General features: G+C 47.0%; 2 protein-coding genes across 2 annotated transcripts in view; one reads left to right on the forward strand and one right to left on the reverse strand.

Moving 5' to 3' along the window:
- Positions 1-10,683, reverse strand: part of eva1aa (eva-1 homolog A, regulator of programmed cell death a) — a 58,777-nt gene extending 48,094 nt beyond the window's left edge. Inside the window, exon 1 of the mRNA XM_084700800.1 lies at positions 10,410-10,683. Within this exon, the coding sequence (XP_084556926.1) occupies positions 10,410-10,518 (109 nt within the window). The 5' untranslated portion in view covers positions 10,519-10,683. The remainder of the gene's footprint in view (positions 1-10,409) is intronic.
- A 514-nt stretch (positions 10,684-11,197) lies between these two features.
- Positions 11,198-13,277, forward strand: mrpl19 (mitochondrial ribosomal protein L19). Its single transcript, XM_084700291.1, has 6 exons — positions 11,198-11,319; positions 11,582-11,708; positions 11,803-11,921; positions 12,036-12,170; positions 12,293-12,474; positions 12,650-13,277. Exons 1-6 carry the CDS (start codon positions 11,241-11,243, stop codon positions 12,869-12,871), a joined length of 864 nt encoding a protein of 287 aa, XP_084556417.1. The 5' UTR covers positions 11,198-11,240; the 3' UTR covers positions 12,872-13,277.
- Positions 13,278-15,265: the final 1,988 nt, after the last annotated feature.

The following is a 15,265-nucleotide window of genomic DNA, read 5'->3' on the forward strand; positions in this document are numbered from 1 at the left end:
CCTTATCTCCTCCTCTTCTGTACCTTATCTCCTTCCCTCCTCCTCTCCTGTACCTTATATCCTCCTTTCTGCCTCTTCTGTACCTTATCTCCTCCTTTCCTCCTCTTCTATACCATATCTCCTTCTCTCCTCCTCTCCTGTACCTTATCTCCTCCTCTCCTCCTCTTAAGTACCTTATCTCCTCCTCTCCTCCTCTTCTGTGCCTTATCTCCTCCTTTCCTTCTCTCCTGTACCTTATCTCCTCCTTTCCTCCTCTCCTGTACCTTATCTCCTCCTCTCTGCCTCATCTTTTCCATCTTTCCACCTCCACTCAGTCTCCTCTTTTCCCCTTCTTCCTCTTGTGTCCTTATCACCTCCTCTTGTACTCTCCCCCTCCTTTCTTCCTTCTCTTTTCTCCCCCCTCCTTTCTGGAGGCCCCAGCCCCAAAATAGAACCAAACTGGGACTCTGGGACTGGGAGTGTGTGTGTGCTGAACTGACGACCAAACTCTGGGACTGGGAGTGTGTGTGTGCTGAACTTATGGTATATAATGGATGGCTTGTGATGGGTGGTGCCTAGCACACACACAATGCAAATACACACAAAGTATTCCAATGAGTGGTTATGGCGTGTGTGCGTACGCTGCCATACTGAACTATTTACCTCTGATGGGGTTAAGTCCATTTTTTTCAGTCCAAGCCAGGGGGGCTCCGTTTGAGTAAGCCTCCTCAGCTGATCCTGTGTGTGTGTGTGTGTGTGTGTATATGTGTGTGTGGAGACAGAAAGCTGAAACGAACCTGGGCATTCACCCCAGGAGTACAGCGCACTGACATGACAGCCAGCTCTCCCTGCAGGGTCAGACTCCTCCCCGCTCTGGCGGGGTCAGAGGTCGGGGCATGGGGGTATCAGTTTAGCAATAGCCGCCCCCCCTCCTACCCCCCCCCCCCCCCTGTGCGAGAATGGAACCGGGGGCAGCTGAAACTATCAACACTGCAGACACAAAAACAAACAGCACGGCTGGGGTCTCACAGACACCAAGACCTCTCCAAGAACACAACCCAGCACAGCAAGACACAGCAGGACACTGCACTATACAGCACAGCACAGCAAGCCAAGTAACTGCTCATGGTGCAGTTTGCCAGAGCTTGCTGTGCATTACCACACACACCAGAGAGGAGACAGAGGACACCATGGGCTTGGGAACCCAGGAGGACTGGAGCAGAGAATGGGCTGGTGCTGTGCACCCTGCTGGCTAGGCTAGGCTAATCTAAGGTAAGCTGGGAAGCTTGAGGAAAAGCCTGTAGACCAGACTCAGCTCTGCAGGTCCACACGTGCTGGCTGGGCCACAGCATCCAGAGATCAGGATGAAAACAACGCCCACCTGGGAGAAGGATCTCTACTCTAAGCTACTCCTGGGGCTGTGTGTGTGTGTGTGTGTGTGTGTGTGCGTGGGTGTGTGTGTGTGTGTGTGTGGGTGCATAACGTCTGCCAAGTCTTGATCTGGGGGTCTTAGAAACCCTCTCAGTGGGTTCTTGTTTGCTAACTGCCTCCCCTCCCCCAACTCTTCCCCAAACAAACTTGCACACTATTCCCCCGTCTCCCGCGCCCTCCCTGCTAGTGTGTGCCTGTTCTGAGGACCCCTGGGGGGTCAGAGGTCACTTCCCTCCTGTGAGCTCAGGGACACTCTCCTCCTGAGAGGTTCTCTGTGTCCTCTGTAGGGGGGCGGGACACACCCAACATGTGCAACACCCCCACACACACAGGGTCAAACACACCCACACAAACACAATCAGTCACTTTTAATAGTCACTTTTATAGCCTTGGAAAGTAAGGGGACAGCCCGCTCAGTCAAAACCAGACAGCGTGTGTGTGTGTGTGCGTGTGAGAAAGAGGGACAGAGATAAAGGGGAGACAGATGTATCCTCTTTCAGCCATCGTGATCAATGTATAGTGACCTCTGACCCTAGAAAAATCTAGGGACTCTCCTCTGTGCCTCAATTCAGAACGTCTTGTTTCCTGTCAAACTGCTGCCCACTTCCAGACGTCCAGACACGGGCTCTTCTCCCTGCTGCTCATGGCCCAGCTCAGGCCCATCTCCCTGGGCCCTGTGCCCTGCCGGTGCCCTTTCCCCCTACTAAACTCATCCCTCCATCCCGTCATCGCTCCCTTGGTCACCCTAACACGCTGTCAAGCACGTGCTGAAGAAGAATGGTCTCCTTCTCATGATGCGGCTTCTCATGATGCGGCTCGTGTCTCGACGTCTCACCTCTCAAACTCAACCTGTTACTTTGTCTCGTTCCATCGCTCCTCCACCTCTCCCTTAACCCCCCCCCCCCTCCACTCCTGCTTCAACTTTGATGTCCTCCCTTTGTCTCTCTCTCCTTCTCCTTGTCCCTTTCTCTAGCTCTCCACCGGCTTGCGTTGCTCTCTCTCCTCCTCCTAGGGCTCCTCTCTTGCTCTCTCTCTTTCTCCTCCTCATCCTCCTTTTTTCCCTCCCAGCCTATGTGACGTGTGTGTGCCTAAGGAGGGGCTGGGGGGGGCAGATTAGCAGTGCCCAGACAGGAGTGCTACAGCATGCTGTAATACAGACAGGAGTGCTACAGCATGCTGTAATACAGACAGGAGTGCTACAGCATGCTGTAATACAGCCTGTCAGTCTGGGCTGGTGTGGGGGGGAGGGAGGGAGGGGGGGGGGGCATGCACAATACCCCGTTGTTTAGACTGATCCTCCTGCCCCCTCTCTCTCTACCTCTCCAACTAACAATCTCTCTCTTTCTCTCTACCTCAGACTCTATCGGTTTACTCCTCTCCTTTTCCCACTGTAGACACACACATACACACAGTCAGGGGTATCCTCATACCATACCCCTGCACATCTCCAGTGGAGCTTAAAACCTCCAGCTCCTCCTTCATAGCACTGTTCTGTTCCCACCTGAACGCCACATGAAAGGAAATAGGGATGGAGGGAGCATTGCAGGAGTCAAAAGAGGAGAGGGAAAGGGAGGGAGAGAGTGTTCGAGGAGTTTAGAGAGAGGGAGGGAGGGAGAGAGCATTAGAGAAGTTAACAGAGAGGGGTTGGGTAGGGGCGGAACAAGCTGGCTCTTAAGTCAAACATAAATCAGATCCTAGGAAGGGGAGTAAGGCAAGTATAACGAGGAGAAGAGGGGAAAGAGAGAGACAGATGAGAAATAAAGGAGTGAGGGGGAGATAGAAAGATAGAGGGAGGCTATAAGAGACACAAAAAGAGAGAGAATGAGAGAGAGAAAGGGGGAGAGAGAAAGAGGGAGGGAGGGATTGAGAGAAGAAGGGATGAAGAGAGATTGAGGGAGGGGTGCATCAAAGAGTGTCTGACATTCCCTCAGACACAAGATCAGGGATTGGGGGAGGGGAGAGGGGGTGCTGAGAGGATCATTTGATAGCCACACGTAAGTGGTGTGGAAGAGAGTAGATAATCGCTTGCACACACACATCAGTCTATATGTGCTTCACCACAACTCCTCCCTACACTAACCTATACAAACGCATTATACTCGCTAAATACATACAAAACAGTCTGCGAAAGAGACACAGAGACAGACTGTGTCTAATAGGTTGTGTCTTAGTGTGTGCTTGTGTGTGTCTGTGTGTGTCTGTGTGTGTGTGTGTCTCTCCACCTGTAGGAGCTGGCTCCAGACACAGTCTGCGTTGATGGTCTACTTTGTCTGTTCCACTCTGCCGATTCTGCTACTGTCTCTAGGACACAGTGAGGTAGACTGATTCTGTCGAGGAACGTAGCACAAAGCTGGTTGGTTGATACAAAAACGACAAAGTTGTATACTCTCATAGCCATAGAGGCAGGATGAAAATAGTCCCTTCTTCACAGAAATCTCACAAGGCCGAGGGTGACTGCAACCTCAAGCTTTTACTTTTATACATGGTTCTGAGTTCACATACCAAGTGTCAAATATCAAAACAGACATTATTGTCTGAGATCCTGGCCACTGTTTCCTAAACAGAGAAAGCTGAGACAAGCAGCTCAAGTTGGTGTTGTCCTAGAGTGTCACTAAAGAATCCTTCCTAAACGCCAGTGTGAGAATGTGTGTGTGTGTGTGTGTGTGTGTGTTTGTTTAACCCCAGCCCCAAACATGAACACACCTGTAGGGACTGGAACTGGTCGAAGTTTAAAAACGTCAGGAGTGAAACTCAGACCATAACAGTACTTACCATAACCACTGTTTCTGATTGGACGATTAGAGTCATTTTAAGAATGGTTAGCAGCCTACGTTAAAATAATGATTATCATATTAGGATTCAACACTGGGTTGGTGGGTTGGTTGGAGGGTAGGAGAGGGGGTGAAACGCTGAATAAAGTCTTTGTTTGAGATAGTCACTACAGAATTACTAGTTAAGTGTGTGGCAGTTGGGATTTAGAATTCTGTCTAAGCCTCAACTGGGATTTGGAATCAAGAATTCCATTTTTCTTAAACAAGTATTAGAATGCAGGGGCTGGCCTGTTAGGGTTGGCTGTGGAGTGAACAGATTTACTGGAAGAATCCTCCACTGCCTAGAGGTTGATTATAACATCCAGATCTCCCATTCAGATCCAGAGGCCCTGTGCTGAAACCCTGGTGCTGGGGTTGGGCTCCTGAACAGTATTTGTTCTTGTCTTCACATTTCATCACTTCATGACTACAGCTGCTGCAGTCAAACCATGTAGCAGGCGTCAGCTCCTTCAGGATGCTCTCTGCTCCCTCGCTCGCGTCTACTGGCCACCGGGCTGACGCGGCACTCTGCCTCAGGAGGAGTCAACGTGCCTAGACCTGAAAAGACTAGCCAAAACCTAATAACTCTGTCTCATTCGACTGTAAATACTTAGGAGGCTATACATTTAAACACTCAGATAATGCATCTCATGATGAACATCTGTAGAGAGTAGCTGGAGTCCGTAGGCGAAGGTAACTGCATAGGACAGAAGCAGTAGAAAGAGCCTCAACTGGCTGAATCTCATTTGCTGTAAATTGTCCAGGCTTTCAAAGAAAGACAGAGTGATATTTGTCCTGTGGTGGCATTTATGGGACTAATGTTGCACCACATGGAAAAGAAACAGAGAGAAAATAGTAGAGTTGGGGCCCTCAGCAAACAACACAGAACCCAACACAGCCAAACATCTGGTCATCTTCTGCACTCTCAATGTGAGTGTATGTGAAGGGAGGGGAGGGAGGGACACGACAGGCTAGTGTTGATGGGAACGCTCACACACTCACACGTACATTTGTGAACACACTTATTTCGGATTATTATTATTATTCGGATTAGAGTAATACTGTAATGTGGTAAATTTGACTGTAAAACAGTACATCAAACACAACAAAGGGCCTCATGCTAACACAAACACAGAAGTCAAACACAGTACACTGCCAAAACCTTTTACTGAAAACGAATAAAAGCTCAAATGTTTATTGATATCTAGAACCAAGATAGAAGTGGTTCTGTGAGTCAAACACAAAGCTTTAGAACCCAGGGATAAGACAAAATGTCTCACAATCCACTCCCTAGAAACATGCATACAAAAGATGCTGTTTGACTAACTTTCTTCCTTCCTTTCATTCCAGTTCTACAGAACACTGTCCATGTGGCACCCCTTGCTCACCCCCCCCCCCTCTCTCTGTAGACATAACAAACAGGAGGCAGGATTTGTTTTGACAGAGCTCACCTGGAGCACTGACACAGAAACAGTGATCAAGCAAGCCCTGGGAGGAGCAATGTGTGTGTGTGTGTGTGTGTGAATATGTGTGTGTGAATATGTATGTGTGTGTGTGTGTGTAGGTGTGTGTTAAGGGGAAGTAAATGGGCGTAAAGGTAAATGTAGGCAGACTAGCCAGTCTGACTCTGGTCTAGACAGGGCACCATTGTAAACAAAGTATTCAGTTGGACATGGTGGATTGGCATGTCATTTTGAAGGAGAGACATCTAATCAGCGCTGAGGGAACATCCAGCATTAATATGGATGGGTGGGAGTGTGGTTATTTTTTTTAAGGGGGAAGGGGGTCAAGTAAAACACACAGCAGAGGGGGGGGGGGGGGTGTTGAGAGAGTAGAGAAGTGGAGAGGGGGGGGGGGCAGGTCACTCCCAAACCCAGAGCAGGATTAAGATATGAGAGGCCTCAAGGAGGTGTGTGTGACTGTGCGTATGGGAGAGAGAGAGATAGTAATCAGCGTTTAGAAAGGTAATCCTAAACATGCCCAGAGGTGAGTGTGTTGACCTAAACCTAATGGTCAAGCTTTCGTTAATTCCTATCTTCCCCTCATCTCCTTCCTCCCCGCTCTTCCCTCTTACTCTCCTTCCTCCCTTCTCTCCTCCTTCCTTCCTCCTTCCCACCCTTCCTCTCCTCCTCCCTCCCCTACTTTCCTCCCTCCTCTCCTTAAGATCCCCCTCTTCTCTGCCCTCTCAGCGTCGGCCCAACCTCCTGAGACAGACAATCATTTTGTGGTTCAGCAACATAATTATGTTTTTGTGAAGTCAGTAGAGAAAATTGAACTGCATTCCCCAGTCCTACCTGGTAGAGTCACACTGGCCATGCAGCTTAGCCAACACTTAGTCTTTGTGATACACTGAGTTTCCATCGAGCCACAGTGCTTCTTTGTCTCAGTGCCAGCCAATAAAGCTTCTGGCTGCTTTGTTAGTGGTGCGAGAGGCCTTTCTGCAACCATTAGTGAACATGGCAACACCAGCACGACCCACAGCTGACCGTACTGGGCCGGCCCATGTCACAGCCCTAACCACGCAGCAGAGGCTTAGGGTAGAGTGACCTTTCTGTGGCTGGCGGGCGCCAACTTAGCATCACAGAGCTAACAAGGTAAACGATGGATCCACACACACAAAACAGATTAGTGTTACTTTAATGACTGTGAGGCTTTGGACTAGTGATGCAAGTGATATTAGACTGGTCTTGATGATGTGGGCTGTTGCTAACACATGCTACCATGTGTGAGAGTAAAAAGATGATTTGGTAATAGCAGTTTGTCAGTAAAAAATTGGTTAACAACTGTCAAGATGTTCTGTTCATATCTGTGCATCCAACAGTACAGAGCTGAAGAAAAAGTAAGTGCAGAATAAAACATTCAAGTTGTGTTTATTTTCTCTTCACTTGAGCACGCAGCCTCCCTACCAGAAGGAGAGGAGAAGATGGATCATTAGCCCTCCAGCTACACACACGCCCATACACACAAGTTGGGATGGTTTGACCTCGGTTGACCCATTGACCTTTAAACAGCCCCACATCTCACTGGTGGAGAGCTGAATGGGTCTCATAGTTACAGCTTTATAGGACACAGTATGGGGGGGGGGGGGGAACGGGGGAGGGGTGCATTTTTCACTCAGACACCCTGGTGGGTCTGCCATTATGGGGCGTTAGCAAGGACCCTCCATGGGGCCAGGGCCTGGGTGACACTGACGGAGAGACTTCTACATATGCATGCAGCTGAGGTCATACTGGCAGGTGTGTGTTGGGGAGAAAGAGAAAGCGGTTGTATCCTTCAAAAGAAAAGAACACAGGCCAACGGTTTATCACAACTGTTTGTCCCTTGAAGCCCTCCATTCTGAGGATGACTAATGTTTCTTTTCTTAATTTAATCAGCACTTAAACAATGAAGGGAAGGTGATACAGGATGATTCTGAGGGAACATATTAAAGTGCTAAGTGTTAGCTAGCTCTGCCCCAGGCCTACTGAGATGAAACACTCACTCCTCACTTCTAATTAGTCTCTCAGACAGCTGTGTGCTGGAATAACACATGATAACTTAGGGAGATTGATGAGTTTTTTTAACCTCCTGCAGATTTTGTTTTTACGTTTGGATCAAGGTTTGATAAAAAAAGGTGTACTGTACTGTGACTGCAGACTAAAACCAGTATTCAGTCAATCCTACTGGTGATCTGCAAACATAAAACATATACTAGACTTATAACTAATTCTGGAACACAAACACACACTTACTTCCTCTCAATCCCTTTTGATTCTACCCCACTTTCTCACTCTCACTCACGTCTCACTCTTTCACTTATTTCAATGTTTCTTTCGACAACCCCCTCCCCACATCTTTCTCTATCACACTCATCCCTATCAACCCATTGCCCCCCCCCCCCACACTCCCTCTCTATCCCTTCTCCTGACAGATGCCATGTCTCTGTCATCTCCTGTCCCCAGCTCCGCAGCATCTGTCCATCCCAGCCCTGCCCTGCCAGTCTCCGTCTCCAAGGAGCCTCCAGCTGGCTTGGAATGTGCCGGCTGGGGGTCCCTGTGTCCCCTGGGGAATGCTGAGGCTGCACTTACTCTTGATTCAAACAGAATGATGCCATATAAGAGGCTTGTGTCAAGTTCCTGGTGAACAAAACTTACACAGTAGAACACCCAGGCTACACATCGCATGACCTGTAGAATGTTGGGAACTTGGAATGTTTGAACATAGTCTGTATGACAATGGAGTTTCCCTCCCATCCCCCAGAAGAACAAAGTAGAGTCAATGGACCATTGAAAAGTCCTGTGGCAAAGTCCCCTAATGGATGAAATGTGTTTATGTTACTCAAAAGCTGAGAATTCGAGATTTCAGCACATTAACTCCTGCCTACAATGGTTCAATAAGCGCTTCTGAGATGGGATTTTGGTACACAAATCTGGAAGGAACTGGTTTAGACAAACATGTTCTGTGGGTGGTACTGTTGTGTTCGTATATGAAAGGCTATTGACTAACACAATCTCGGTCAGTTTCCGGACAACCCTGAGCCCTTTATGCAAAAGAGAGCTAAAACTTTCGGTGCTTTTTTTTCTTCTGAAAACCACCTGTGTCGACACCGATACCATTAATGGCTCATTAGACACGCACACACTTTAACACATCTGTTCCCTGGCACCTTCCCCTGGGCCGTAGTGTGTTTATCAGCTCATTTGACCCCATTAGAAAAGTCATTAGGGACCATTCACATGGACACAAAGCCTCCTTCCTGCTTTACTACACTGTAAACAAAACCCCTCAGTCCTGCTGGAGATAGCTGCACTCCCTCCTCAGTCTTGCTGGAGATAGCTGCTCTACCTCATCAGTCCTGCTGGAGATAGCTGCTCTACCTCCTCAGTCCTGCTGGAGATGGCTGCTCTCTCTCCTCAGTCCTGCTGGAGATAGCTGCACTCCCTCCTCAGTCCTGCTGGAGATAGCTGCTCTCTCTCCTCAGTCCTGCTGGAGATAGCTGCGCTCCCTCCTCAGTCCTGCTGGAGATAGCTGCTCTACCTCCTCAGTCCTGCTGGAGATAGCTGCTCTCCCTCCTCAGTCCTGGTGGAGATAGCTGCTCTACCTCCTCAGTCCTGCTGGAGATAGCTGCTCTACCTCCTCAGTCCTGCTGGAGATAGCTGCTCTCCCTCCTCAGTCCTGGTGGAGATAGCTGCTCTCCTCTCTCACAAAGGAGGCTCATTTTACCCTACACTTCCTTATGGTGCTGAAGTATGTGTCCCTTAAAAAAAGAAAAATCTGAATTGTATCCATACTTTCTATGCACAGTGGGCCTCACCATTCTCCTAGGGTGCTGCCAGTGTTCTACTTGTCTTTATCCTCTTATCATTCATTTCTGTCTTTAGGGCTCCCTTATAATTGATCAATCTTGTATATTTGTATGTTACTATGTCTTCTCTATGATAACTTGTCAAGGTGAGAAGAGCCTAGCGATTTGTTACGATAAGGGGAAGGGTTGAAGCACTTAACATTTGGTTTATTTACCTGACACTGTTGGGCCAGCGCTGTTCATCCCCATGTTTGTGTTGTAAAATTTCAAGGCAAACACGGACGGCCGGTAGACCTGTCACAGGGCTGCATTCCTGTAGACTTTCGTCTCGCAGGTCAGAACTCTCACATAAGTGCGGAGCAGTGTAAAACTTCATCCCTACACTGGACTGTGGCAGACAGACTTCTCAACACAACACCATACGACTGTAGTAAAATATTAGCTACAATACCTCGTCCTCTCGCCTACACAGGATCATGAGGATTATTTAAAATCTGTGTATGAGCAAATACAATTCGCTGATTACCGCAGCTCGATCAGACTTTAATTTTCTGATCCCTCCGCTCCGCATGTGGGTCAGCTCGAAGCACAACACCCCAGCACTGCAGGCCATACACGCGCTTTTCCGCATGTTTAAAGGTTACAGTATATGATTTATGAAGAGAAAACACACTACGTGTTTCAACACGCCAGAAGAACAGACTGAACAGACGGCAAGCAAAACCAGTTGTAAAGAATTACAATTAAAAGAGCATGGTGTGTTCAGGGTCTCCTTAAGCAGCATGGGCTTCTTCCAGACGAGATGATAACTTTTCACCATCATCATTATCATAAACAGTTATACCTGCAGCACATACAACAACAACAACAAACGATTGCACACTATATGAATCATGCTTCCCCACCTGAAAACTCGGAGGAACTTCTGGTGAAGTTGCAGAAGACGGTAAGGCACATTATTCCCAACACGAGCGCATAATTTATAGCTGAGAGACTCCCATCTGGGAAGAACATCCTTGAAACATTAAGAAGTTGCGGAGTTTCTCCTCAAAAAAGGTCCAGGAGGCGCGTGGCGTTTAGGGTCTGCGTCATAAGCAGTAGATGCTCTGTCCCATGGCTCGTGCTCTGAATCTCCTCATCATTCCATTTCAGGACAACTAGGGTAGGGACGAGGGCTCGGGACAGTGGCGGCGGAACACTGCCCCGATTTCTTACTGCGTGTTACTGGAGCGGCAGCCCACCTGTTGGAGCGTTGTCCGCGTGGTCTCAAAGCCCCCAATTTCTATCTTTATTTACAATCACGTTACAACTTGTTATTTCATTGCTTTGTATAGGATAACAGTGGCTGTTACAATCAAACATATTTCGATCAGCAATTACAAAAATGTGTATACATTTGAAAGTAATAGCCAACATATAATTATTATCATCATCATCATCATCATCATCATCATCATCCTCACCAGGCTTTCCATCCCCAACAACAAATAAATAATGTATTTCATCGCATTCTTGATTTCCAATAAATGTATTATATACTACAAATTTTGGCCTGTGGTTGTCACACATCCATGCAAAGCGTCTCTGGACAGGATCTATATAATACATTAGTGACATCTTGTGGGCTATGGAAGAAGCTGCAGTTAAAATACAAATTGCATTTTTGACACTGTGTTCTTCTTTCGGCTTCCGTACCATGTACTCACATGTGACAACAGAAGGTCAGCAATTCAATCATGGCTGCCTGCGCAAGGAGGCTCAATAATGTTCTGTGTTCAGTTAGATTATTACGGTATCAGCACCATCAAAATGAACGTAAGTCACACGTATATGCGTACTGTTGTAGGTGATTATGTGAATTTTGCATTCTAGGTTATGTATATTTGAATAGTTGTCTGACTATACTCAACTTGAAGTAGCAAGTTAACATCCATAGCCTATCTGGTATTTTCCTTGACTCCGAGAGTGTAAGGAGAAGTCACCGTGACAAACTCTATCGTTAGCTAGCTGCTAGTTTCCTGCACAAATTTAAAGGTGGCAAAATGGTGTTTTGTTACATGTATTTGTCTAACTGTAGGATTCCTGTCCACATCTTTGCCTCGCCTCGCCCTTGGGAATGACGAAACTGACCAACCTTCCAAGTTTACCCCGCCACCAAAACCTGTCATTATAGACAAAACACAGACCGCTGCCTCACTGCGGAAGTATGCCAAATTAAACGAATCAGATATTATTCTTTCAAAATGCTACAACTACCCGTCTTGTGCTCAAGTTTGCGCTGTGCATCTCTAAACGCAGGTTTTTAAGCCCAGAGTTCATCCCAATTCGTCAGAGGATAAACCCGTTGAAAGCTGCCATCGAGAGGAAAGACATGTATCGTCGGAGGAAGGTGCTCAACATTCCGGAGTTCTATGTTGGTAAGACTTTTATGCCGAATGTTCCATATTAATAATAAAGTAGTAGATGTATTTTTGCTCTCCCTTGCTACTTTTAAAACCAAGTTCCGCGCTTTATTGCGGTACTCTGTGTAGGTAGTATCTTAGCTGTGACAAAGACGGACCAGTATGCCAGCGGTAAAAGCAACCGCTTTGTGGGCATCTGCCTCCAACGAGGTGGCAAGGGACTTGGTGCTACGTTTATATTAAGAAACATCATTGAAAACCAAGGTGAGGGAGACCTAGATTAAAAGGGACATAGATTAAATTAATAATACAAACCAATCAAACATGAAATAATGATCTATTATAACTTTATCGTTCTCCCTCCTTCCCTGTACCCCCAACTCCAGGGGTAGAAATCTGCTATGAAATGTACAGCCCTCTAATTCAGAAGATCGAGGTTCTGAAGCTGGAAAAGAGGCTGGATGAGAACCTGATGTACCTGAGAGATGCCCTTCCGGAGTACAGCACTGTGGACCCAGACATGAAGCCTGTCTCCTCCTCCCCCACTGGAGACGTGCCCATCAACACGGTGAGCTGGACCACACGGGGGGCAGACAGACGTAACCATTTTTCGTACGGCTTCTATAGTTCGATGTCAGTTTGGATTAGGTCAAATGTATAGCTGTTTAAATCGGACTTGTCGTCCTCTTTGAACTCTTCTTTTCTCCGAAACCTCCTGCAATCTGTCCTCCCCTCCTCTCCAGATGAGAGTTCGTATGAGGCCCAAGCCCTGGTCCAAGCGCTGGGAGCGGCCCATATTCAACATAAAGGGCATCCGCTTCGAGCTGAGCCTCACCCCAGAGCAGATGGAGCATGCCCAGAAGTGGGCACAGCCCTGGAGGGAGTACGACATGCTGAAGGAGTACGACACATCCCAATTGGAGGAGAACATCCTGAAGGAGGTGAAGCAGGAGATGAGCAAGTGATGGGTCCCTAGACCGGCCTGATCAGTCAAACAAACGGCTGTTTGGAGCAGGAAATAAAGCCTTTAACCATTGTAGATGACTCTGACATGATCACTTAGAGGGGCATCTTGGCATTGAGGACCAGCAGAGACACTAGGACACAGACACTTCCCTGCTGACCTTGCATCTAAAACAACCTAGTTCAACAGTGCTGCTCTGTGTTCATAGTTTGGTGTGCCCATGTTTAGCCTGTCTCTGAGCAGGCTGGTCTATCCAGGACAGAAGGTCTGTGTTACTGTGAGATCATGATGGATTATGTCTTCTATTATTCTATGGAACTGAGTTTATTGTCCCTGCCATTGTGTTTGTTGTATTACCAGAATTCAAGTCAATTCATCCTGTTAATAAATAAAAAAAATCAATAATTTGGGGATTTTTTCAGTTTGATAGTGCATATTGTGTTTGGAATCATATATAGCATGAACCCCTATTGCATCGATGATGTTCAGCAAGGATCGATTTATACATGGCCACTGCACTTGCTTACAAAGTCTCCAGGTTTTTTACTCTTAGCTGTCAAGTCTTGTCTCAAGTCTCTGCATTTTGCGCTCTGTATTTGGGTGCAGATATGAAATCAGTAGGTTTCGACCATCTCTAAATGAGCTACAATAAATATTTTTAGCACCTAATATTTTAGGTGCACAAGATATGACAGTAATAGCATATGTTTGATGTAGTGGTTCTGTGTAGTCATACTTCAGTGTTGCTCTAGGTGGCGATGTTGGTCTGTTGAACGTCGAGGAGCCGTCTCCACAGACACCTAAAGAATGTGAAGAGTTCAGTAAACTCAGCTGGTGTTTCATAGAATGACAGTTTAAAAATAGAATGGAAGTATTCAAAACACCATGAAAAACCAAAGGAAATCTTCCACATTCTACTGAAAGCTGTAGGAAAGGGAGTTCACAAAGGTTTTTATGACAAGGTTTAACTGTTGGGGATGGAAAATTGTGGTTGGGAGATGGTATGTTGCAGAGTGTAAGTATGGCGTGTAAAAACCGTTGGACCGGGTGTGTAAAGTCTGCTATGTGTGTGTGTATCCTGGTGTGTGTGTATGCATGTCCTGTGTGTGTGTTTATCTGTGTGTTTTTACTCCCTGCACTCTAATTTGGCCACATTACAGGAGCAGACAGAGATAATGGCCTCTAACACAGCCCAGCCACATGAGCAGGATCTGGACCACACACCCTCCTGGCTGCAGCTCAGGTTGCACCTCACCCAGCTGAGCCCAGGAATGAACCCCAGGACTGTCTGGGTCCATAGCAGTGAAACACGTATGTCTATACACAATGATATCATTTATATCCAAGCCAGTTTCATCAGGAGTTCTGAGAATTGTTGACTGCCGAAGTCAACCAGTTGAACCAGAAATGGGTTGTATTTACTTCAGCTGCCTGTCTCCCTATTATCTCTGGATCCCTCTCCTTATCTCTGTTGATATCTTTGTCTTAGTAATACTATATTTTGTATCTCGTCTTTCTCTTTCTCCCCTTCTCTTCTCTCTCTTTTCCCCTCTATATATGATTGAGTCCATGTTTCTTTCCCAAGATTTATGCTATGCTGGTCATACTCCACACCCCACATCTCTGTGCTTTCCTAGAACCTACTTAGCTGGGTTAAGTGATGTTCAGGTGTGTGGAAGGTAGATGGGTTAAGTGATGTCCAGGTGTGTACAAGGTAGCATGTGTATGAACTGGAGACATCTGCAGACACATTCCAGAATGACACAGCGGAACCGGTAAATCAGATTGAACTGCAAAGATTGAACTGAAAAGAGGAAATGGTGTGTGGGTATGATGCGGGGAAGTGATTCTTACAGCGTGTCCCACCTAGACCCTCAGGTGGACTGCACCTGGAGCTATGTTAAACCCTTGGCTTGGAAAAGAAGTGTCTCACACACATACACTGCACTTGAAAATGTATATAAGCCTTACAGACAGTTTTCCCAAACAATATGAAGAGTCAACTTTGTCACGGTGACAATTCATCGGTGAAACCAGATAGGCCCCTTCATGGTCACCTTGGCATCAGGGTAGGGCATGCAGGCGAGAGGGTTCTAATCCCGCCTCTCCATAACAACCAAGTGCAGAGCATGGTGGTCTGATGAAAGCTCCATATCCATCAGGGTCTGGAATGGAATCTCTTTTACTCAGTCTCTTTCTCTGTTTCTCCATTTTTCTCTCGCTCTCCCCTCGCTCTTTCCCTCCTCCTCCTTTTTCCTCTCTCCTTATGTCTTTCTCTTCACCTTTATCTCTCTCCTTCTCCATCTCACTCTCTCTTCTCCTCTGTCTCTCTTCCTCACTTTCTCTCCTCAGCCCTCCCTCTAAATGGAATATGGTCTGCCCCCAGCATCCCCCT

This window comes from Hypomesus nipponensis, chromosome 6, assembly GCF_054491055.1.
Source record: "Hypomesus nipponensis isolate SF chromosome 6, ASM5449105v1, whole genome shotgun sequence".
In the NCBI taxonomy this organism is placed as follows: Eukaryota; Metazoa; Chordata; class Actinopteri; order Osmeriformes; family Osmeridae; genus Hypomesus; species Hypomesus nipponensis.

Coding starts and splice junctions, on each gene's coding strand:
- mrpl19 (XM_084700291.1), top strand. CDS start 11,241: ATGGCTGCCTGCGCAAGGAGGCTCAATAATGTTCTGTGTTCAGTTAGA. Junction 11,320..11,581: donor TCAGCACCATCAAAATGAAC/GTAAGTCACACG, acceptor GTCTAACTGTAG/GATTCCTGTCCACATCTTTG. Junction 12,171..12,292: donor AAACATCATTGAAAACCAAG/GTGAGGGAGACC, acceptor CCCCAACTCCAG/GGGTAGAAATCTGCTATGAA.